The following is a 25,634-nucleotide window of genomic DNA, read 5'->3' as shown; positions in this document are numbered from 1 at the left end:
AAAGCGTCTAGTAAAACAGACTAAAATGTATAAATAGTCAATAAATAAATAGGCAAAATTAAATTAAAAGCCAAACTGTAAGGGTAGGTGTTGAGTTTTATTTTAAAATGATCAGCCTCTCTGCGGCCCTCAGGTCTTTACGCCTCACTGTGAGTTTTAGTTTTGACTTTTGGGACTTTTAAAAAAGAAACTGTCAGAAAAGCTCAGGGCACCAGAGGGCTCATTAGATAATAATGATAATTAACCAGAACCATTAAGAGCTTTAAAAACCAATCAAGGGTCTTATAATCACGTCTCGCCCATTATTTTGAAGGGCTCCGTGTGTTGTGGCGGACCGGCACTTCCGGTGGTTTTAATGGCACATCTGCTGTGTGGAGGGACACAATCCTGCTGCTGCCCAGTACGATGCTGACAGGCGCCGTCCCGCGGCTCCCCTGGATCATATCGTCTGCTCGTGTGGCCCCTGGGAGCCTCAGTCTGTGAGTAACGCTGAAAATGTTTGACATTAGCAGTTTGAGTGTCTCCTGTCCCCGGCGAGGACATGTCTCCGAGTTTCGGCGCTCCTCTTTGTAAACACCGACATGCAAAAGTGCCGTTTTCGACACCGAGAATGAGATCGGCATCGTTTTTAAATCCGCGGACACGTTTTGGACAATAATGTGGGTCGGATGCTGCGGCTGACCCGAGGCCCGGTACCGATAACCGACGACCCGCTGTCCGTCCCGGAGGACCCGATGAGTCTGCTTGTGATTAGTTAGCCGGAGCAGCTAACACACGGCTAACCGTTGTGTGACTAAAGGTCGCTGCTAACATTAGGAGGAAAACAAAAGTCAACGTTTCAGTCTTTTATTTTGTGTTTCCGTCGGACGACTAACGTCAAACTCGATGTTTAGAGCAACATTTGACAGCAGCGAGCAGCGGAGAGTCTGCTAACGGCTGAAGAGAACCGTTAGCCAGTTAGCAGCTACCTGTTCTACATAAGAGCACATGCTAACAACATACGGTCCCCTGTAGATGAGTTCACGGCGAGGAATGTTTGGTTCTGAAAACGTTCTGAAAACGCTTCAACGCAACGTTCTAGTAACGTTTTCAGCGGCTAGTTTTCTTTTAGTTCTCAGAATGTTCTTCATAAAGTTAGAACAGTCTCTATATACATAAAAAAATGTTTTTTTATTAATATACCATACTACATTACATTTTCAAAAATAAAAATAAATCTGTAATCTCAGTCCTCGACACATCCTGAATGTTGTTTTTAAAATGTTCTTCCTTTGTTCTCATGTAACGTTGTGGGAACGTTTTATAAAAGATGATCTGTCACCTCTCAACATCAGCAAAACATCCTCAAAATGTTGCCGGTAAAACGTCACATCTTAGTCAGCATTTAACTTTAAAGGAACATTATTTTAAATGATGAACATTCTTAAAACGTTCTTTGAACATTAGATTTAAATGTTTTCTTTAAAACATTGTTACAACTTGTAGGTTACGTTAGCCAATGTTTAAGGTAAGTAACCAGGAGCAGTTTTTCGTTCTAAAAACGTTCTGAAAATGTTAAAATGCAATGTTTTAGTAATGTTTTCAGCAGCTATTTTTCTTTTAGTTCTCAGAACGTTCTTCATAAAGTTAGAGTAACATTCTCTATAAACATTTTTTTTTTTGTTAATATACTATACTACGTTACATTTTCACAAAAATAAAATTTTTAAAAATCTGTAATCTCACCCCTCAATAACATGTTCTGAATGTTTCTTTTAAAATGCTCTTCCTTTGTTCTAATGTAACATTGTAGGAACGTTTTAAACAATGTTACCTACAATTTACAATTTACACAGTGGAGATGTTGAGAGGTGAATGTTCATAGAATGTTCTTTTTACAAACATTCCCACAACGTCGTATGAGAACAAAAGAAGGATGTAACATAATCTCACGATTTCTTCAAAAGCAGTAAATTAAGAAAAGGCGGATTAATATTTTCAGTGATGAGAAAGGTGAGCTGTCATGAATGTCTTATGGACCAATCAGATTGCTTGGTTGGAACTACCTTTTGGTTTGGTCTCCAACACCTGAGCTGGGTCTTGAGCTATAGACTCTGATGTGTGTGTGTGTGTGTGTGTGTGTGTGTGTGTGGTGTGAGCAGGTATTGTACAGTGGATTTTTAGAGCCGTTTCACTGAAAACTGCTTCCTGCTGGGTGCCTTTTATCTGCGTCTCTTTAAGCTTTTTTCGTTCTTTTTTTATACTCTTGAGCTTCATGATGTAAAGCTCCTCTAGTTGCCTTTGTGAATGAAATGTGTTATATAAATAAACTTGCCCTGAAAGTCAAACTATATAGGCCAGGGCTCAAACCTACTTTTTTCACCATTTGGAGTATTTTTCCTAATTTCTTGGCAGTTCCACAATGGTCAGATTCAACCGAAGACCAACATTGCATCTTTTTTCTTTTTTCTTTGACATTTTATTTGAAGATATTGACTATCTTTTCCTTTAATTTTCTCAAAAACTCTAAAATAGGAGTTGACCGATATTGTTTTGTTGAGATACAGATACCGATTACTAGTACTTCATCAGACTGATGACCGATATTTGGAAACAATACATTTACAATAAAAATGCTAATCTTTCTGTCAATATTAAGAGTTTGTAATATACCCAACTCCAACACAAAACTTTGTTCAAATGCCTTCAGTAAATATTTAATCAAAACTGAAAATTTCAATATTATGCACAGCAAGTTCCCTGCATTTTTTTGTAATAAATATCTGTGAAAATTAACAAATAAATCAAAATAGCTCCCTAAAGTTTTTTAAAGTAAAATTTCCTCCCATGCTGACACTTTCTTTGAACTTTTTAATCAACATTTTATCTGTGATCATTAAAATAAAATGATGGTACAGGAAATCTGCAAAATGCCAAATATTGGCCCCGATAATCAGCCGATAATCTGTCAACCCCTAGCATTTACTCTACCAGGTGAGCTACCAGGGCACCATGAGGGCATTAAATTACATTTTTTTAATAAAAGAGCAGCTGGTACCAGTGGTGCCAAATGTTACAGATATTCCAAATCGATACACTGATATTTTTGACAGTGCTACAGTATATATTATAGTGTATTTCCTTCCTGCACAGAAGGAGATGCAGTTTGCAGTTAAGTGGTACTCTCGGTGTAGCTAAACTCAGTAATAGATATCTAGAGCATCAAATAGTTCCTCTCAAAAGAAGAATGCACCGTTAACTTCATCAAATATGTATATCTGTTAGAAACAAAGTTAGCCCCCATGTTCAAATATACACACTTATAATTATGCTTATTTCACTATTAAAAATTAAGTTGGATATTATCAAAGTTGTGGGAACTCGGGGGAATTTGTTGCCCTGATTTGAGCTTCTCAGGCAGCGCTTTCTCTCTCAGGCTCCCGAACAGAGTCATTTGATTGGTGGAGCTCGCTGCTGCAGAGGCCTGCCTGAAGGCAAGAGAGACCCGTAACCAGGGAATAATGTAGTCTTTATGATTTCAGTGTACTTGTGACATGCAAATGAGTGCAAACTGTGACACCATCTGTGTTGGAGAAGGTAGATTTCGCCCCCTGTGGAGAGGAGCCTCCACCTGTACCCCAACATATGCATGAAATGACATGCAACATATGTTCGGACTGTTTCTGCGATAACTGAAATGATGAGAAACCAGACTACCCCTGTAGTCATGCTTTGCCTATTAAACATGTTTGATAATTGGCAGCGCACCATTACGTTGAGCTTCCCATAGCTTTACGTACACAGCGACTGCAGTGGTCTACCTCCTCATGACAGACTGCAGGCAGGTTTACGTTAACCCTGAAAATTGCGCAAATTGAAATTGCGAAAATAAAATACGGCTGATGGAAACATGTCAATTTAGGGAAAAAAAGGTTTTTATGCTTGCGTCAGGTGGTATTTCAGGCGATTCCAAAAAGCCCTATTTTGCAAAAGTGCTATGGAAACACTTTTTTGGCTTTTCTAGGTCACATGATGCTATGGCTATGTGCTTGTCGGTAGGAACTGGCTCCCTCATGATGCAGCAGGAGCTATAAGAGCTGTTATTGCATCACATAACTCTTCAAAGGTTGACCGGATCATCTGGAAAGTTTGAATCCGCAATTTCTCTATGAAATCGTGGACTATCAGCTCCCAGAAATCCCTCATACATGGCTGCTGCCATGTATAATAATAATAATAATAATAATTATTATTATTATCATAATATGATAACTTTATTTATATTGCACCTTTAAAAGCAGATGTTTACAAAGTGCTTTGAAAGACAAAGCAAAGGCAGGAACCCAGGGATTAATAAAAATAGACATCAGCACTCATGCCAAATAGAGAAAGGACAGTCAAGCAAAAAGGCCAGAACAAAGTACGTATACAAAGGTCAACAAGAATAAAGCAAATTTTTAGAAGTTTTTAGAATATATAAAAATAATTGCAATAAAGAGGTGAACTAACAAGAAGACATCACATCAGTGGGGATAAAACAGAGACAGGACGATAAAAACAGATGAAGAGATAGATGAACAATCAGATAAATTAAAACATTACAAGATGGTAAGAACACGACATAAGAAAAAAATAGAGGAAGAGAAGCTAAATGATAAACAATAATAATAATAATGATGATAATAATAATATAGCATAAGGGGCTCGCCTTTCCATTATCACATGCATAACACGCCTATGTCGCCTTTGATTCTTCTTAAATAGGTTTCCATTACAGATTTGCGTCAAAATTTAGCAATATTTTCAAAAATGTCAATAAAACACAATTGCTGGATGACTGTGATGTTCTGTGACTTCTCCTCTGGCGATAACAATGCAGTTACCATGGCGATGTATTCAAAACATTAGCAGCTTCAGCTTCAGCCACCACCTCGTCATTGAAAAAATCGTCCTAAAGCACAAATTCAAACTAATGGATAAAATGAATTTATCGCCCAGTCCTAACATGTTGTATCATGATGAAAGTTGTGATTTATGGCCTTATTGATAATTCTAATTTGAAATTGTTTGGTCTTTGAAGAAATTAATATTCTGCACTCAGGAAATGTATTTATTCCCAAACTACTTCTTGAGCGCTTTGATTTAAAATAATTGTTTCGACATTAATACGCCTGTACTCACTCAGTATTATGATGTTACTGACATTAAAAGGAAAACTTAATGAATTTAAATTACATTGAAGCATTTGTTAAAATGTAATTGTGTCAGCATTAATGTATTCCAAGCGCACAGTTTATTAAGCCTTCATTTCAAGCCTTTGTTGTAAGAGCGTTGAACATCTGGCTGTCCTGCAGCAGTATATGATCCTTTTTAAATTCCCGTCATGCGCAGCTGTAGGAGCCGTGGGCTGACTCTGCGTTTGTCTAAATCCAGCTGTTTCCATGTATGTGTGACATATAGTGTCATAAATCCAGCCAAACAAAGCATCAAAGAGCACTTTATGTGTGCCGGCCTTACGTGCTGCTATGTCAGGGGATCTCAAAAATATTTCCACTTGACTCATTTGAAAATCAGAAACTTCTAAAGGGGGCTTAAATGTGCATCAAATGGCTGGAAACACGATCTCAACCAGGTGTGTCGTGTAATAACGTGAAAAAAGACTAAACCAAAAGACAAAACTGTTTCAGTACTTCGGTGCCTGCGATAGCCGTTGATCGAGGCAATATTTCTTTCAGGTTATCTGTACGCCTTTCTGGCTTCTAAACGCAATATCTGAATAAGTCATTGAGGGAATTTCTTAAAATTTGGCACAAACGTCCACTTAGACTCAACACTGAATCAGATACATTTTGGTAGTTGCAGGCCAAAGGTCAAGGTCACTGTGACCTTGCGTTCATCTCATTCTTGTGAAAGTGATATCTCAAAAACACATTGAGGGAATTTATTCAAATTTGGCACAAACGTCCACTTGGACTCAACGATGAACTGTTTAGATTCCAGTGGTCAAAGGTAGGGATGGGGATTGAAACCAGGTTCTGTTGAGGACCAGGTTCCAGTTTAAACCTGAAAATCAACAATGTTTGAGCTTATTGATACTCCTGTGGAGTCCCGAGGGTCCTAAATGGCAAAACATTACATCCCGAGTCGAGTCACGTCATTTAAATCCAGTCACACCCAAACTTTGTAGCAAGTCCTGCCGGTTAAAAATAGTGATCCAATGTTGAAATCTGAGGTGAAATCTGCAGGATAAGATCTATTTAGCTAAATAAACGAGGCTGCATAAGATTTCACAGTGATGTGTTCAAGGTCGGCTCAGTGAAATGACATTTAGGCAAAGGTAAATAAAATGTCATTGTGATGTGTTCAAATATAATATCAGAAAAAGAAAATTTAGCTTTTGGTGATAAACTTGAATAATTCAGTAGTTTGGCACAAACATCCATTTTGAGTCAAGGATTAGACTTTGATGGTCAAAGGTCAAGCTCACAGTGACCTCAATTCTCAATTTTTGTGAAAGCGATATCTCAAGAACAACTTGAGAGAATTTCTTCAAGTTTGGCACAAACATCCACTAGGACTCAATAATGATCTGATTAGAATTTGGTGGTGGAAGGTTAAAGGTCAAACAAGGTTGGATGTTAACTGTAATGTGCAACTTGGGTGGTTTCTGGAGGAAAACATCCGTGAAGCAGTTATTCTAGTTTTATGCTAACATAGTGCCACTCAGATGTTTACTAGAGAAATCCTTAAATTTTTCGGATGAGCAATACAACCTTTTGATATATTGGGTTTAAAATTAATCTATACAATTATTAATTTACGCAATTAAATTGTTTCAGAAATACATTAATATATTAATTAATAATTATATTAATAACTAGACATAATCAGTTGTCCCCGATGTTGCAGGTTCACAGCCAATCAGCCAGGTGACGTAGATATCTGAAGCAGTGAGACAGTAGGTCAGTGAGCAATGGTGTCAGTGAGGCAGTCTGGCATCGGTGCTCTCATGAGATTAAAAGATTGACACCGTAACATTCACCAACCAACAGGTGAGATTAAACACCTAAAATGACTTAACACGCATTCAGCAAACAGGTCACACCAGTTTACACGGAGCTCATTATATCAGGTGAGCGACACAGGAAGAAAGCTTTGAAGTGAAGGAAACCTTCAAATGAAAATCACTATCAATGCTAAATATACATTTTGGAGCTCAGAGGTCATGTAATGAGTTGATATGATCCTTTGTCACAGTGTAGCTTTACCCTAAATTCCACCGGGTCTGTCATTGTTGCGTTGCGCCCACAGCACTGAATGAAACCGATAACTGATATTTGGAACCGATACGCATTTGCAATAAAAATGGAAATCTTTCTGTTAATATTTAAAATTTGAAATATAACAAACTCCAACACAATACTTTGTTTAAATGCCTTTAGCAAAAGTTTAATCAAAACCGAAACTTTTAGCATCATGTACAGCAACTTTTTATTTTTTTAAAGTCAAGTGAAAATGAAAATAAAAATAAATAGAAATAACTTCCTGAGGTTTTACAAAGTAAAAGTTCCTCCTATGCTGATTATTAAAATAAAATGCTGATACAGATAATCAGCAAAATGCCAAATGCCTGATAATTTGTCAACCCCTCCTGCTAACAGCCACTGTACATGAAATAGAAAGTGTATAGTAATTAACAACAGAGCTGTATTTTTACCAGAAAATAAAATAAAAATAAAATCTCCTACATATCTGTTTCATTCATGAATAAATTATTAATTATTTATCCATATAATTATTAGGATTATATGTTTATAACTAAAACAAAGCCACAAATCCGTAGTCTTTTCCAAGTATACTGATCTGTATAATTATCAAGATGCGCATGTTTTTTGACCGAAACGCGGCCAAAATTCTCTGATTTACTTCTTCCATGGCTGGACTGCACGCTGCAGCACAACATGTGTAAAAACATCAAGAAACATAACTTTAACAGACAGAAAAGAAAAGCATTTATATATGTAGCCTACTCAGCCGTGGGGGCATCACAAAAATCAAAGAAAAAATTACCACAAAATCAAGAGAAAATGATGAAATAAGCACGGTCTCAGTAACTCAGTACAGTATCAGCCGACAGGACGCTCTGCTTCTTAAACGCTCACGGTGGGATATCGAGCCACGTGGAGGTCGGAGCAAAAAGCGCCGCAGACATAATGTCATCGACACAATCTCGTGTCTGTGCAGACACTAGTGCATGTGCTCAGTGCTCATGTGCCAGCGTAGCAGGTAAAAGAAAGACCATTCAGAATTTTTTATTTAATTTTTTTTTTTTTTTTACTTCAGCTGGTTAGCAACTGTATCTCTCTCTCACACACCCACACACACAAACACACACACACACACCACAAACACTGTCTCTGTTGGGACAGAGAGTCCTGGATTGTGTCCTAAAAATAGCTTGGTTCTTAGGTGCAGATTAATGTGATGATGTTGGGAAGATATCTTTGTGAGAGCGCGGCCGTAACGTGGTGTCACACACTCATTCATTCTTGTGTGCTCTCATTCTGTGGCAGAACGACGGCATTTAATCTGAAGAATTTCACTTTTACTTCACTGGTATTTGCATCTAAATGCATGTTAGATATTTTGCGAAGGAACATTTGTGGTTGATAGGAGTCGATAAAATGCTAAAAAATACTGACTTGTTCTTACAGGTACGCTATTCAAACAATTTTAATCCATAATGCGAGGTTAATGACGGCACGATGCTGCCTTTTTAACATAATCCTCCGCACTGCTCCACTGTCCTTCAAACACTACACGCCAGTCCATATTTACGGTCGACCTCATGTAGCCCGCCAACTTTTCACAGTGTTCCTGTTTTGTCTCTTCACTTCTGTTTGCCCTTGCACACTACACTTATCTTCAACCTTTAAAGAGTTATGCGATGCAATAACTAAAGCCCGACCGAGTGGAAAAATTCACCGATATGGTGACCGATGTAGCGAATTCTTGCGCTGGAATGAAAATAGATTATTTCTGTGTGGATTGTGCACTGATTTTGCACGGATATGACTATTCAAAAGTACTCAGAAAGCTGCTTTCTTAAACAAACAACTTTTATTTAACAATTTACTTACTGAACATTACACACAAACAAAAATAAAGAATAAATAAAACTTAAAATAATCATCAGTACTGTATGTGTTCAGCATCAGTCTTCGCTGACCATTCAAATAAAGAATATAAAAATAAAATACACATCAGCACTGTGTGCTCTTTGCTGACCATTTGATTAATGAATAAATACAATAAAATAAATAGCTGAATAAACATCATTACGGTTCAGTATCAGTCAGTTGCTGACCATTTCTAAACCACCCAAGGATCGTTTTCTGCATTATATGTTCTGTAAAAAAAAAAGTTTTACGCCAACGCCAATATGCTCCGATTTGTCTGTGAAAGGCTCGTTTATATTGGTTGACCAATAAATCGGTTGGGCTCTAGCAAGAACAGCTCTTGTAGCTCCTGCTGCATCATGCCCGAGGGAACCGGTTCCCACCGACAAGCACATAACCATAGCATCATGTGACCAAGAAAAGCCAAAAAAGTGTTTCCATTGCAGTTTTGCCCAATATGGCTTTTTCAAATTGCCTGAAATACCACCTCATGTGAGTGTAAAAACTTTCTAGCAATAAATGGGAGCTTTTTTTTTAAAATTGCTGTGTTTCCTTAAGGGTTATTATATATTTGCAGTTTCAATTTGCACGATTTTAGGGTTAATGGAAACCCGCTGAGTGACTTTGTGAGTGATGAGGTTACATTATTGGTCAGTTGAGGGATGGCTGTCGCTCTCTCCAAATCAGCAGGTGCAACAGTGTTTCTGATTTTTTGCGGAGGCTTTAAATAATTAATGATTACTATTTTGCCACAATATGTTGTTGTGAGCTTACATGCAATATTTTCAATTCTTGCAGCACACTCATTTAGTGTCTCTTGTGTTTCACACACACACACACACACACACACACACACACACACACACACACACACACACTCTCTCTCAGTGAGGACGGGCATCTTGTTTACATCAAAGCCAGACTGTTGCTAAATGGGAGGCTGAGAGAGGGGCTCTGTTTATAGGCTGTGGATGGGGCCTGGCACTGCCATGTGGCACTGGGCAGCCGCCAGCTACAATGAACCCCCAGTGAAGCAGGAAGGAAGGGAGAGGCAGGAATCGCAAATAGATTAAGAGAAAGCCACAGCCACCTTCTCCCTCTGGATCTCTACAATTCTTAAATACCACATTTCTCTGTTTCTCAAGACCTTTATCACGTTGCGGTTGTTTGTGTGCACAAAAAGTGACTAAAATAGTTATGTGACCCTCAACTTAAATACTAATGAGGGTCGGGACATCTTAATTTGTCCACTCTTTATATTTCCTCCTTTTCACTTCTTGACTTCACTTTTTGCAATTCAATTTCATCTAGTAATGTAGTAGCTATTAATAAGGAATTCACCAACGATAAAGTTCAGATACCGATCAGCAGATACCGATGTTTAAAATAGCTATTTGGCTAATAGCAGATACCCATACCAATGTTTTCTTTTTTCTTGTTGTTGTTTTTTTGTTGATGTTTTTATTTCTTCTTTTGTGCCAGGGAATCAAAGATCTTAATTTAAAGTGTATATATATATGTTATTGGCTACTTTTCAGGTCATGTTTTTCTTGCCGCCTTCTAATTTTTTCCAAATTGAAGGACATTTTATGCGAAGTTGCTGATTGCCCTTTTCCCCGTGTTTTTGAAAAAAAATCAAATCATTTTTCTCACTTAAATGTTTAAATGCATGTTAAAGGCGCCTGAATGCATCACAGGAAAACTTCTGTCGATCCAGGTTTCAAAAGGTTGATTAAAACATCAAAAATGAAACTTAATCGTGTGTGCTGTGAGGTCTTGCTGACATACTGCCTTTCATTTCTCTCTGTAGGTGCTGATGAGCGTGATGTAGCTATGAGCGTTTCCTGGCGGATTTTGACTATAATCTCCACCTGGTGACAGGACTTTGGACGTTAACTTCGGTCACCGTCTGACAATTGCAGTCCCTGCACACCCCGAAATACAGTCAGCCATGCCGGATTCAGCCGAATAACGGGAAGCACTGGGGGCGGGGGTGGGGAGTCCAGTTTTCCGAAACTCCCATCAAAAGACTGCCATGTTGGTGAGAATGAGAAACTGAGCGGGGGAAAAGTGGAAAGCAAGTGAGACTTGAAGGGGCTAAAGTGCTCGTGTCGGTGACAGAAAAGAAGAGCCATCCTGTCAGTAGGTCGGCAGCTCCTGAGGCAGCCAGGCTCCAGAGGATGACGAGCCTGTTCAAGCGCAGCAGCAGCAATGGAGGCTCCGGCGGTGGTGGAAGTGGCGGCGGTGGTGGCGGAGGCGGCAGCGGGCAGGGGCAGCTCAATAACAGCAGGCCCAACCGGCAGGTCCGACGCCTGGAGTTCAACCAGGCCATGGAGGACTTCAAGACCATGTTCCCCTCGATGGACTATGAGGTGATCGAGTGCGTGCTGCGCTCCAACAATGGAGCCGTGGACGCCACTATCGACCAGCTGCTCCAGATGAGCATTGACGGACAGGGCTCGGATGACAGCTCGGACTCAGATGACAGCATCCCGCCAGAGGTCAGTTTGAAGGGTCCAAGAGCAGCGACACCATGAATGCAGGTCCAGCCTGATGGGCTGTTAGTCGGGACGAGGATTGTTAATTTTTGTGATATTGATACCATTGTTCAGACTCCCTAATGATCCGAGTCCTTATCGATACCACTATCGATTCTTTTTTTATTATTTGGCGAAAAGACGAGGTGACAACACGTCTTTAACAGAACTGGTTTTACTGTTACTTTTAGTCATCGTTTTAGTAGGGCTGTCTGTCTATTCAATATTTAATCGTGATTAATCGCACGTTTAAATTCTCCTAAATGTAACTTAAAGGGATATTTTTCAAGTTTGTTTTACTCTTATCAACAAAGCAGTGGACAAATATGCTCGCTTTATGCAAATGTACATTTATTATTATTGCAACAATCTAAAACAATGACAAATACTTTCCAGAATACTCTCCAGAAAAACCTCAAAGATACTGCATGCTCCAAAAACATGTTGAAAGCATCTCCTGGTACACCTTAATACAGTGATACGGCCCAAGCCTAGTTCCTCTCTACATAACTTCATGGACATAAAAATAAAAAATCTTCAAAAATCCATTTCTTTTTAAATCTTTGGTGGCTCATAGCATTCGATCACAGACCCCAGCAACCCTTTTGACCCGTCGAGTCCTTGTTCCCATCTCCCATTGACCCAGAGATGCTGACCCAAGCATTAATTGATTTTGAATTTGAAGACTGAATTTGATCCCAACCTGAACGTTAATCTATAATGTATTGCCTAATTGCCCTTCCACATTCCCCATCGCTGACACTCAGGACACAGACATGTGCATGCCTCCTTATTTATGTGTTTGTGAGTCAGTGGGCTGACAGGCCAGATTCATATCGGACACGGAAGCAGTGCGTGACGGCAGCCTCGCCGAACTGCAGCGTTTCACGCTCGTGGTGTTCACACTGACGGCATCGTGACTGTGCCGCCTCTGCAGGGCCGCCTGCTGCTATGAGTTCTGTATTTTCACATTTATAAACACATATTCTAATCATTTACGAAGACGCGCAGCTCCTGCATTGTCAGCAGCATGGTCCTGCAGATATTTCGAAATAAAAGGCCTTGTGTCAACAACTAATGGGATTTTGTTCACAGAGACACTGTCAGAGGGCTTTTATTTTGAAACGGAAACAGGGAAGTCGGAGTAAAACAGATATGGTTGTATTTCCTCGTGTTCATCAGTGGAAACCCGATTTAGATACAGACTGAGACTGCTCAGTTTCGGTTGTCAGGCATGTTAACATCGTGTTAATCGACCGTCCAAACATCTAAATTCAATGACAAAAAATTTGCTATTCTTAAAGTGAACACTGCAGAACTAAATTAATTATTGCAAAACTGCCTGTACATCGAGGTTGGACAGATTAAAAACATTTAACGAAGGAAAGCTTATGCTGCGTTGTCTGTTTCTCTCTAGATTCTGGAGCGAACACTTGAACCTGACAGCTCAGACGAGGAACCGCCTCCAGTCTACTCTCCGCCAACGTATGATATGCACATTTATGACAGAAAATACCCAGAAGCCCCACCAACACCCCCGCCAAGGTAAGGCAGAGGGACAGTGCTCTCCTGAGAAGAAGCTAAGGTCATTAAGAGACACTTTAGAAGCTTTTTTTTTTTCTTATTAGATTTTAATGTCTGGTTTAAGAAAAGGATGGAGGATCTGTAGATAGAAAAAGGTAATCTGGCCCTCCTACTCGTGCCTCAGGGTGGACTGTGTGATAGATTTGCTTCTGGTTTAGGCCAGCACCAATACTACCAATACATTAGACAATTACTTGAGTCATCGACAAAAAAATTTAAAGGGTGAATCAAGAATGAACATAATTCTTGGCTTTTCAAACAAATGTGAAATAAATATTTTCTGTATCAAATGAAAGAATCTCTTTTTATTTTCTGAGGTATAAATGCAAAACTCAAACTGTGCAATGATTCACAGTGTCCACTGCTGTTGAAGAAACCCTTCACTGGGACAGAGGACGCTGCTGTGGAAAGCTTTGCTTATGCTAAAAGGGGAAAGCAGAGAGCACGAGTTTGAAGAACTAAGTTTAAGTCGTTTCTCACTCATGAGTGATAAGTTGGACTCGCTCTTTGGCTCGTGTACTTGTTTGGGCGAGCTGGGTTGCAGCCTGTCGGTGTGGTTCATGTGTACTTTAAGGAGTAACGTTTGTAGGCGGGGCTGACCGGAGCTCCTCACCATGATGCTGGCTCACATTCTGCATCATGTTAATTGTACTATTTGTGTAGTTCAATATCCTCTTGTAATATTTGGAGACTGTTTTTGTCTTTTCTGATATCATCTCGCTGTTATTACTTTCTGACTTAGGAAGCTCAAATGCTCAAATGATTTGAAACTGGAGGGTTCATCTCCTCTTAACGTCTTCCATTCCTTTTTTTCTGTTATTGAAATATTGGAATCGAATCGACATTTCCTTTCACTGGCCATCCCATGTGATTTTGTGCGTGGGCAATTTAAAGGATGTAAATAATTAACATTAGTCTAAGATGGTTAGAGGTAAGTCGTTAATGTTCCTAATGCAGCTGGTAAAATTACTAATGTGTCCTGTCCACTTCATGGCCTCTCACAGATTTGAAGCCCAGCCACCTCCAGGTCACCAGCAGGTCAGAAGTTACAGGAACTGGAACCCTCCTTTGCTGGGAAATCTCCCCGATGATTTTCTGCGAATCCTGCCACAGCAGTTGGACAGTATAAAGGTAAAAACTGTCAGCAAACATGTGGAATTGGTGCATTTGGCTTCTCAGTTCGTTGTCAGAAATGGTAGAAGGAGCCTTTAACATTATTTTTGCTGTTTGAAATTCCAAACAACCTGTAAATTTTAATAGTTTTCTCTGTAAGAATAATGCGTTAGTGTGATCCAGATATCAGACATTGTTTTCATATTGCTGTTTTTTGGAGAATAGGAAGTGAATGTAGTAAATTATCTGTAGCTGAAGTAGTAGAAGAAGTGAAAGCAGCTGTTTTTACCACTGGTGCTAAGAATCCTCCGTCTGACTGAAGGAGCACACAATATTTTGAGTGACCTTCTCTTTTTTTTCATTTTTTAGTTCATTAGTGAATTTAACAGCCTTGCATAACACAACTGTTGAGCCAGAGTTAGCAAAATAGCTCATTTACATCTGTAACTCCTGTGCATAAAAATATAAAAAAAAAAAAAAAAGTGCTATACACATTGCATACGTAAAAAGCAAACAACATTATTTGCAAAATTTACAAACAATAAATGACATATAAAATGTTATGCAGAAGATGGATTACATAGTCTCCCTTCTGGGTTTAGAACAGTGATTAAAATATTGAATTTTTATGATTGCAATTTGCTACTGCTTCAAGCACCATACACTGAATCCCTTAAAAAAAAAAAAAAAAAAAATATATATATATATATATAGATATAGATATAGATATAGATATATAGATATATACAGTACATTACAGAACAAAAAATGGGGAGGAATGTCATTATTTACTTTATAAACAGCCCCCTTGAGGGACCTTTTTAAGTGATGTCCAGTCAAACCACGTGAATCGGTGTTATAACCAGTAACGTCTCCTTTCTTCACCTCAGAGCTCTCAGAGCAGTCTATCCCAGCCTTCATCGTCATCCTCCTCCTCAGTTTCTTCAATAAACCAATGGACAGCCCAGTGTGGCTCTCTGTCTGGAGCCGCGGGGACCTCTGGAGGTCCGGGTTTGACGACAGGAGCCACGGAGCAGGACAAGAAACTGAAGCAGTATCTGGAAGACGAGCGCATCGCCCTCTTCCTGCAGAACGAGGAGTTCATGAGAGAGCTACAGCGCAACCGCGAGTTCCTCATCGCCTTAGAGAGAGGTATGACTGTGCACATAAACACGCAGAAAAGCGCAGCTCACCATGTCAGCATGACGTCACTGTCAGGAGTTTGCTTCTGGTGCTATTGTATTACACACAGGATATTAGTCACTGGACATAATGCATAGAATATAAAAACATTTACATTTGAATTTATGAGATGTTTAACCAGTAAAAGATCTGTGAGAATTGGCTTGATTTCTTGCAAAAACATGGGAAGAAGGCAATGAGCAACAAAAGAAGAAATTACTACAAAATTAGCAAGAAATTAGGGGGGAAAAAATGTGCAAGAAATTTAAATAAATTTTTTTTAAAAATGATAAAGAAAATAAATGGGAAAAAAAGACATTCGAAAATGTGCTTAAAGAAAAAAAAAAAAAAAAAAAAAAAAAAAAAAAAAAAAAAAAAAGAAAATAATAAATTAATTAATATATAATTAGGATAATTATAAATAAAGTTTTTCCCTAGCTTTTTAATTTGCCATTTGTGGAACATTTCTTGCAATGTTGCTAATTGCCTTTTTCCCACTTTTTTGAAGTCAAAGGTTTAAATACTTGTGAAAGGCATCTGTGCAAGAAAAGTGAAGTTACTCCAGGATTTCAAGGCTTAAACAATATGTGCATTCATTCTACTTTATTGACAGTGCCTTGTAGTCAAAGTATCAATAGTGAATGAACTGGTTTTGCAGTAAAATGTCCCCTGTGACTGCTGTAATGTTAACAGATATTATTGAGATACTGACAGGTCTTTTTTAAAGGTTGTTGTCATAAAAGGTTCCCTGTGGAGTGTTTGACCTCTAGTAGTGCTGTGGAGCTGTTTTTCTGTGACACACACTCAGTGGTTTCACACTCTTCCACCGATCCACAGGTGGCAGTAACACACCATCAGACTGCAGCGTGTCATTAAAGAAGACTGCAAACTAGAACAAACAAATTTAATAATGCTGGATTTTTTTATTAATAATAATAAACTTTATTACAGACTCAATGGTCCAGATAAGAGCAAGACAATACATACAAACGATATAAAAGACACATAGAAGTACCATACACAACATATTCACATATTCACAAGTAAAAAGTATTTAAAAAAATACAAACATAACTTTTGGTTTGTTTGCAGGAAATCTTCACAGGGCACCTTTTAAATTCTTTCTTTTTTTGTGCCATTATTGCCATAATTTGCCTTGATGCTCAAGTCCTATGCTTGTCTGTTTGGATTTATTTTTGTCCAAGTAATGAAGCTTAAATGTGTGATTACAAACGACACAGCAATAACAGCAACCCACAGCTGCTATTACCGAAGAATAAGGCTGCCACAGTCCGTGTATTCGTTCTGATGTATCAGCTGAATGCAGAATATCTAGATTTATGCACATAATGAGAACCAGCAAAATCCCAAACAGGTGGATAAATTGAAAAAAAAAATGGGTAGACAAAACTTTATTTTTAAAGACTGACACCGATACAGATTGAAATGAGATATCACAAACTCCAACACAAAACTTTGTTTAAATGCCTTTAACATTTTTTTTATTAAAAACTGAAACTGTCAACATCACATACAGCAAGTTCCCAGCGATTTAAAAAAATAATAATAATAAAGTTCAGTAAAAAAAATGAGTAAATAAAAATAGCTCCCTGAGATTAATGACCCTAAAATTAGCAGGAAACACAAGTAAAAAGTTACAACAAAGAATCAGAAATTAGCAAAAAAGTAAAAAGAAAACAAAACACAGGAAATTACATGAAAAAAAGAAATAAAAATAAAATCCACATTAGTAGTGATGTTTTTTGTAATTAGAAAAAATAAATAAATAAATAAATCTTAATTTATCCCTGTCATGTTGAGCAGTGTTAATAGTTTTGGATTGCTGTTGTTCATTTTGTTATTGAGCATTTCGTAGTTTTTCTTTACTTGGACAAAATGAATTCCATATGTTTCCATTCGTCATAGTGTCACATACTCAGCTTATGATCAAGGCCCTCGCTTCCATTGATTTAGCTTTACGCGGAGGTCCAGTTGTGCCTGAAACACACATAAAAATATGAAGGATTTCATATTTCTGGGATGAAAATAAGACTTTGACTTTATTTTAAAAAAGTCGATGTCTAACTTTCAGCTCAGGTGTTAATAAGTCTGAGTTAAGCCCAAGACATTTTTTTAATTCTTTAAAAAGTTTAACAACATGAACATGGTGATCAGCAGAATATTTGGCCTGTAACTGATTACTTTTCATTAGACAGGCTGTTGAAAACCGTGAAATGTGTGTGTGTCAGTGGTGGAAATGCTGCTGTTTTGGTGCTTCAGGCTTTAAAGAGAACAAGAACTCAGCAACAATACACAGCTTTGAAGTATTTTCCCCTCTCATCAGACGCTCAGTACGTTTACACGATGTCAGAAAAAGTCAAATTATTGTGTTAGTACGACTGAAATCGGACTAAATCAAATTTCTCGAAATCGAACCCCAATAATTTGATTGTCAGTCGAGCTGTTCAGTCATGTAAACACCTCAGTCGGACTTTAACTGGATTCGGCGCTCTGAGCGTGCTCCTAGTCGCTGTGCCGGCCTCTTTCGGTGGTTAGGGATAGGGACTGTTCGTTACTTGTGAAGGGGAGCTGCAAAACGGGTCAGATGTTGAAAAAAACGTAAGCACTGAAGAGGGATGGGTTTTTAATTATGGGAACATACAACTTAAAAAGGTAGTATTTTATATTTATTTTAAATAAAAAACAGTCACACCCAGCCTCCCCCTCCTCTGATAAATAAAGTACAGTCCCTCAACACCAAAGCGATGTTTTACTGTGGACGGAGCTGCAGCAAAACATATTTTAGCCAACTAAAAAAAAATGAATATCAGCCTCATTTTTTGCTATTTTTGAATGTTTTCTCCTCTTTATCGACACAGCAGCTGGTGGAGGCAGCGGTGGAGCCGCAGCTCTGCTGTTCGGCAGAGTAAAATATTAAAAATTAAAAAATAACATCACATAAATAAAATTCAAATTCCTGTTGGCCAGGGCTGTCTTACAGCAAGGTAAAGCAGAGAAAATATTATAAAAGTAGCATAGGCTACACTCAATTGTCATCATGTTCATAATTAAAAATTGTGAAAAATAACAAATTTTATATATTTTTTTTCCATTTTTTTGTTTTTAAAACTCCAACACAAACGTTCCCAGCAGCCTTTAGTGTGAGGTGACAGGTTAAATGAAAATTAATACGTTCCTCCCATGCTGACACTTTCTTTGCACTTGTAATTAATTCATTTTGTTGGCGATCATTAAAATGAAATGCCGATGCAGATAATCGTCACAATGCCAAATAATTGGCCGATAATTGTATGACTGTATATATATATAATATATAGTGTAGCACCCTTGCATGTAAAGCACTTTGAGTTGCATTTAATGTATGAAAGATGCAATACAAATTAAGTTTTATTATTATTGTTAAATAAACAGTTGAGATTTTGATTTAGTCTCAGGCATATCTCAAACTACCGCGGTGAAGTCTGACATACTTCCGTCAATAAAACGTTTCTCCCTCGCTGCTGTTATACTGGGACAAGGACAGTAATCCAATTAAACGAACTTTAACCTCGACTAAGCTGTGCGTGTGAACGTACTGACTGATCGAGATGAATGACGTGGGATGTGAGGAGTGTGGTCATTTTAAACTCATACCTGAGCTCATCACATCAGTGGTCATAACATCTGCTCTCTGTTTTTAGATCGCTTGAAGTATGAATCAAAGAAATCAAAGTCCAATCATTCATCTAGCATGGAGAGTTCCACAGGTAGATATCACTCATCAAGCTTCCTCTGCCAAGCTCTCTGCAACTGTGTCTCTGCACACTGAACTCTACTGAATACTGGTCTGTGTGTGTGTGTGTGTCTATGCATTCACTGTGACAACTGTTGGTTGTGTCAAGGACAATCATAGTATAAATACTTGCTTGTACACTTGATGTGTTTGTGTGGCAGTACATTCGTGTACAGTGGGGTAGTGTCGCTGTGTCTGTGTGCAGGAGAGCAGTGTGCAGCTTCAATGGAGGCCGTCTCAGATGACGCCCTGTTCAGAGACAAACTCAAACACATGGGCAAATGCAAGTCTCCTGGTTTTACATTAATACTGACATTTCAGAAATTACTGCGTCACCCTTTAAGGGTCACTGTCCAGTGTGGTTAACAGAGGTTTTCTCTCCTTCAGCGACGAGAAAGAAGCTGTTTGAAATTGCCAGAACGTTTTCAGAGAAGACAAAGAGGAGAAAGTCAAAACGGAGGATGCTGCTGAAGCACCACTCGTATCCTTTATTATGTTTTCATGTTGTCCGTCCCATTCTCATGAACACGAAAACTCACAATCATCTTAAAGGGAATTTCTTCTAATTTTGCACAAACGTCCATTTGATCTCAACAATGAAGTCAACAGATTTTGGTGGTCAAAGGTCAAAGGTGAAGATCACTGTAATCTTGTTTGTTTCATTCTTTTGAATGTGATATCGCAAAAACACCCTGAGGGAATTTCTTTAAATCTGACACAAACGTTCACTTGGACTCAGCATTGAATTGATTAGATTTTGGTGGTCAAAGGTCAAGGTCAGGCTAACCTTGCATTTGTCTCATTCTTGTGAGTGCGATAACTCACGAACCCCTTGAGGGAATTCATGAATTTTGTGGAATTTTGTGACTTTTCATTCGTCTCATTTTTGAATGCAATATCTGAAAAATGGCCTCAAGGAAGTTTCCTTAAATTTGGCACAAACATCCACTGGGACTCAAGAATGAACTGATTAGAACCCGGTGGTTGATGGTCAAAGCTCAAGGTCACGGTGACCTCATAAAACATGTTTTTGGCCATAACTAAAAACCCTTGGGTGCCCACCTCGCAACTGTCTCATGAACATCTTGAGGGAATTTCTTTAAATTTGACACAAACGTTGAACTCAACGATGAACTGGACAGATTTTAGTGGTCAAACCTCGAGTGCCCACCTTGCAACTGTGCTGGTTGTTTGAATATCTAATGAACATCTTAAGGCAATTCCCTAAAATTTGGCACAAACGTCCACTTGAACTCGACATTCATCTGTTTGGAATTTAATGCTTGAAGGTCAAAAGTCAAGGTTGCTGTGACCTCAACAAAACGTTTTTTTGGCCATAATTCAAGAATCCATACACAGATTTTCACAAAATTTTACACAAATATCTAATAGAATATAATGATGAAGTGATAACATTTTATATCTCAGAGGTCAAAGATCAACTAAACTATAACTGTAAGACGGTAATCCTGGTTTATGTCTAGGTCGGCTGAGATGTGGTGAGTACAGATGAATTTAATTTGTGCATTTTCATTTAAAAAATGACATTTCAGACAAAAGCTGGAAAATTGCATTTTTGTAAAAGACAGCCATTTTCAAAAGCAAAATTATTTAATTTTTATATTCCCTCTTATCTTCTTATGTCAACTTAAGTTGACCTTAACTCGGCTCCTCTCCAGATTGGGCACAGCCAACTCTACAGCTAATCTCCTGGATGATGTAGAGGGAAACCCCTGTGGTAAGAAATGCGTGTCACCTACACAATGTCAGACATTTAGCCTTTGTCACTGTGCTACAGAGCAGCCGCTCCTAAACTGGTCTGGCTTCAGGGTCCAAATGTTCCCTCAGATGTCAGGTCACCTTTCTCACACACACACACACACACACACACACACACACACACACACACAGAGCCAGCTACCTGAGATCGCTTCAGTACATTTCTGTCTATTCACTGCGCCTGTCAGCGGGTTCAAACGCAGAAACTTCTTGTTGTGAGGAGACCGAGATAACCGCTGAGCTCTTGCTAAATTTCAATATACAAAATGAAAACTAAAGAAAAATTAGGGCAACGGCCTAAAGCTCAATAAGTGAGTACATAAAATCAACATTTATTTAGGTTTTTAACACATTTGTATTATTTTTCAAGCACAAGGCTCACAGTGTCTTTCGTGTATGAACACAGCAGTCAGACCCCCCACCCCAAATTAACGCAATGGAAGTAGAAAATCATAGTTACGTATAATATTTTTAATAAGCTGATTTCGAAAGCTCATTTTGTGTGCAGAGCGGTATGAGTGCGAGTATTTGACATTGCACAAAAAATTTAAAAAGTATAAAAATCAAAGTTAAAAATAAAAGTAGAAAATAATATTAATGTACAGCATTTTTAATAGCTTGATTCTGAAAAGCTCATTTTGTGCACAGAGCGATATGAGTGTCAAATATTAAAGGGCCCTAAGGGTTAACTCACGTCAACAAATCTAAAAAAAACAAAAACATAAAACAAGCATTTATCAGAGAGATGCACTTATAACTCTGTTGATGTGTTTTTCTGTGTGTCTGTCCAGAGGAAGATGGCCAGCCCAGACGAGCAAACACTCAGGAAGAGAACGAACAACGCAATGAGCCAATATTATGGTAAGCTGTTCCTCGAAGTCGACCTCAGTTGAGTCCTGTTAAAAGGACTTTTTGTTCCACCGTATTTCGTAGAAACAATTGTAGTTCTGAGAACGCTGTGTTGAAGGACTTCATGCCTCTGCGCCGGCAGTCTCCGTTGCCGGCAGTCTCCGTTGTCGGCAATCACTGTTGCTGGCAATGTGCTTTTGGGTTGTCCATTCATTTGTTTGGCCAGTTCTCGTATTTGCAATATCTCAGGAATGCATTGAGGAAATGTTTTCAGATTTGGCAATTAGCACCAATATTAGGTATTTTTCAGATGATCTGTATTGGTGTTTTATTTTAATGATAGCCGATAAAATTAATCAATTAAAAAGTCCAAAGAAAGTGTCAGCATGGGAGGAACTTTGACTTATTTGTATTTATTCATTTTTTATTTAAATTTTCACTTGACTTTGTAGAAGAAGTTGCTGGGGGCTTTCAGTATATGAGGTTAAAAGTTTCAGAAAAGCAAAAATAAGAAAACATTGTTGAGTCCCAAAAATCAGTGGGCACTAACAAAATGAGAACAAATCCTGGATACGAGCAAAAATAAGAAAATTTGTTTGTATATAGTTTTTTGCATATAGCATTTTGCACAGGATTATGTGCTCTCCGTCTGACTTTGGCAGTGTCTGAACTTAATGCATATGTTGACTATCTTCTTCTACTTTTCTGTTTTCTTCCTCTCAACAAAATCCAAAAATAGAAATGTCCTTTTCCAGAGTATCAGATAGTTGGTCACGGTGCTGTCTCTTCTGTCTGCCAGCTCTTTAACTTTCAAAGCTTCTAAATAAGGCACAACATTTTTATTCAGTGTTTTATTTTTGGGTACGAGAATCATGCGCACACACACACACACTTTCTTCTGCTCTTCAGATCCTCCTATGCTGCACCATATCAGGGTTACCATGGCGACGGCAGCATGACCCATGGGTGGCGGCCTTGCAGCTCTTCCTGTCCCCACCTGCTCACCTCACCTTAATCCAAACCAGCCAATGTAAGGCTTCCTTCCTCCTTCCCAGGGAGAGGAACTGGACTGTTCCCAGCAGTGGCCGAACTGTCTATAAATGCATTATCTCTGTATGATAACACTTTGTTAATATATCATTTTACATGTAAAGGAAAAATGCATTAGTCCTTACCAGTATTTGTTAACGGCTTCCTTTAATCCACTGAGAGGAACACTAGCGTAGTGATGATCTCGCCAATATGAACCTTTATTACTTTTCCAGACTGCGTGTTTCGGATCGGTGTCCCTCAGGCTTGACATTTCAAATCCAAAGTCTTCACACGCTCCTTTATATACACTAAAAACCATGTAGAGCTTTTTTACCATGTTTTCTTAATCCGATTGTAATATTCTGCCGTTTTTGAACGTCAGGGGTTATGTAACTGAAATTCTTATGTGTCAGCATATTGTGGCCATTAAAAGTTGTGGCTGCCGAAAATGTCAACACTTGATCATTGATAACCAGTTGATCACGCAACTGTGTTTTCGGGAAAAAAAGCATGTCTAGAACAGTTCACTTAGTTTGCTTTGTTTGGCAAGGTGAGAGCGCCGTCATTCAGCACGTTGTTGCACCACAAACGGCACAGCTGCCAGATCATTTCACCACCATGACGGGCCGTGTGCCATCTGGCATCAAGTTATGGTTAATGTGAACTCGCTTCCAAAGTTTCAACAGGGTTATGTAACGAAACCATTCCAACAGCCAGGCCAAGGTCTCAAGTCAAGTGTTATATAATCCTGATTACAAAAAAAGATGGCACGATATGCAAACGCTAATAACAACAGAATGCAATGATTTGCAAAATAGTTTTCGACGGAAATTCTATTAAAATAAGTACAAAGACAAGATAGTTCATGTTCAGACTGAAACTTTGTTGTTTTTGGTAAGGCTCATTGTGTGTTTGATGCCAGCGACATGTTCCAAAAAAGTTTTGGCAGAGACTCGATGACCACTGGGTTACATAACGTTTTCTTTTAATAACGCTCAGAGAGAGTTTGGCAGCCGAGCACACTAAAGTCACGTTTAGAAGAGAGCAGCCCTGCTAAAAACTGAAAAGTCTCGACTTTGCGTTTAAAAAACAACAAATAACTTTGTACTCACACACAACAGAAGAACAAAGTGCGACCGTGACGTCACCGTTCACACAGGATCCGCTCATTGCCAGTTTACACAGCAATAGAAGGGGTGGCGTTTTCAAAAGATTACACTCTGAACCAGGTTTCAAAAGTTTGCGTTTTCAGGCCCCCAAAACGGCGCTGTCTTATGAACAAAACGCCAAACTGTGACAAAAGTTTAACACTTCATGTAAGAGCAGTTGACGTGTAAACGGCCCCTTATTGTTGACATCTTGAAAATAAATCTCTTTCCCATTCTTGCTAATTATACGTCTTAAGTTGCTCAACAGTCCAGTTTCTCTGTTGCTGTGTTTTGCGCTTCATAACAAGCCGCACTTTTCAGTGGGTGACAGCACTGAACTGCAGGCAGCCGAGTACCTGCACTCTTTAATAATCAAACCACGCTGACCCTGAAATGTTCGTCGTCTGGATGGCAGCGTATGTTGCTCCAAAACCTGTATGTACTTTTCAGCATTCGTGGTGCCTTCAAAGATGTGCAAGTTATCCATGATGCCATGGGCACTCACACCCCCCCATACCATCAGAGCTGCTGGCAGAATGCAACGATTTGCAAAATAATTTTCGACATAAATTCAATTGAACAAAGTACCAAGACAAGTTATTTAAAGCTCAGATATTTTTGTTAAATATAAACTCATACTGCATTTGATGCCAGCAACATGTTCCAAAAAAGTTTGGGCAGGGACTCGATTACCACTGTGTCACTTTTTCTTTTAATAGCACTCAGAGTTTGGCAGCCGAGGACACTAAAGTCACGTTTAGAAGAGATCAGCCCTGCTAAAAACTGAAAGGTCTTGACTTTGCGTTTTGGTTTTTTTTTTAAACTAAAAATAATTTTGTTATCACCACAGAAGAACAGAGTGCGGCCGTGACGTAACCGTTCTCACAGGATACGCTCATTGTCAGTTTACATGGCGACAGAAGGCGTTTTCAAAAGTTTACACTATGAAACCCGGTTTTAAAATTTTGCGTTTTCAGGCCCCCAAAATGTCATTGTCGTGTGAACAAAAATGCCAAACTGCAACAAAAATTTTAAGGTTTCGAACTGTTGGCGTGTAAACGGACCCTAACTGTTGAAATTTTGAAAGTGAAATTCTTTCCCACTTTTGCTTGACAAGTGTCTTCAGTTACTTGACAGTCTGGAGTCTGTTGCTGTAATTTGGGCTTAATAATGGGCCACATATTTTCGAGGGAACGCAGCTGGAGAGAAGTCGGTGGTGTTTCTCAGTGTTTTTGACATCTGGCTTTCACTTTGCACGGTAGAGTCTGAACTTGTATTTGCAGATGCAGCAAAAAACTTAGACAATACGATCATGTTGGTTTTTACCTCAGTGCGGTCTGAGAGCTCGATGGTCAGCCTTGCCCCTGACGTGCACAGATTCTTCTGATAAAGTGGGTTGTAGATGGTGAAATCCCTTAATTTGTGTAATTGTGCGCTGAGAAACATTCTTAAATTATGA

At 38.7% G+C, this 25,634-nt stretch overlaps 1 protein-coding gene across 2 annotated transcripts; it reads left to right on the top strand.

Moving 5' to 3' along the window:
- Positions 1-370: 370 nt before the first annotated feature.
- Positions 371-24,988, top strand: cuedc1b (CUE domain containing 1b). Of its 2 annotated transcripts, XM_042486226.1 has the most exons (11): positions 371-479; positions 10,969-11,659; positions 13,113-13,240; positions 14,284-14,410; positions 15,283-15,544; positions 19,276-19,341; positions 19,573-19,650; positions 19,755-19,848; positions 21,047-21,105; positions 21,938-22,007; positions 22,905-24,988. In XM_042486226.1, coding segments are annotated over exons 2-11 (1,206 nt in total). In that variant the 5' UTR covers positions 371-479; positions 10,969-11,338; the 3' UTR covers positions 22,906-24,988. The 2 variants fall into 2 exon arrangements, with proteins under 2 accessions (XP_042342160.1, XP_042342161.1); XM_042486227.1 differs by lacking the exon at positions 19,573-19,650.
- The last annotated feature ends 646 nt before the right edge of the window (positions 24,989-25,634 follow it).

This window comes from Plectropomus leopardus, chromosome 5, assembly GCF_008729295.1.
Source record: "Plectropomus leopardus isolate mb chromosome 5, YSFRI_Pleo_2.0, whole genome shotgun sequence".
Classification (NCBI taxonomy): Eukaryota; Metazoa; Chordata; class Actinopteri; order Perciformes; family Serranidae; genus Plectropomus; species Plectropomus leopardus.
The sequence above is the reverse complement of the archived record's forward strand: the minus strand, read 5'-3'. Positions and strand labels throughout refer to the sequence as shown.

Excerpts from the sequence above, each read along its gene's own strand:
- cuedc1b (XM_042486226.1), top strand. The coding sequence starts at position 11,339 with ATGACGAGCCTGTTCAAGCGCAGCAGCAGCAATGGAGGCTCCGGCGGT. Across the intron at positions 19,342-19,572 it reads TAGCATGGAGAGTTCCACAG|GAGAGCAGTGTGCAGCTTCA; the intron begins GTAGATATCACT and ends GTCTGTGTGCAG. Across the intron at positions 19,651-19,754 it reads ACTCAAACACATGGGCAAAT|CGACGAGAAAGAAGCTGTTT; the intron begins GCAAGTCTCCTG and ends TCTCTCCTTCAG.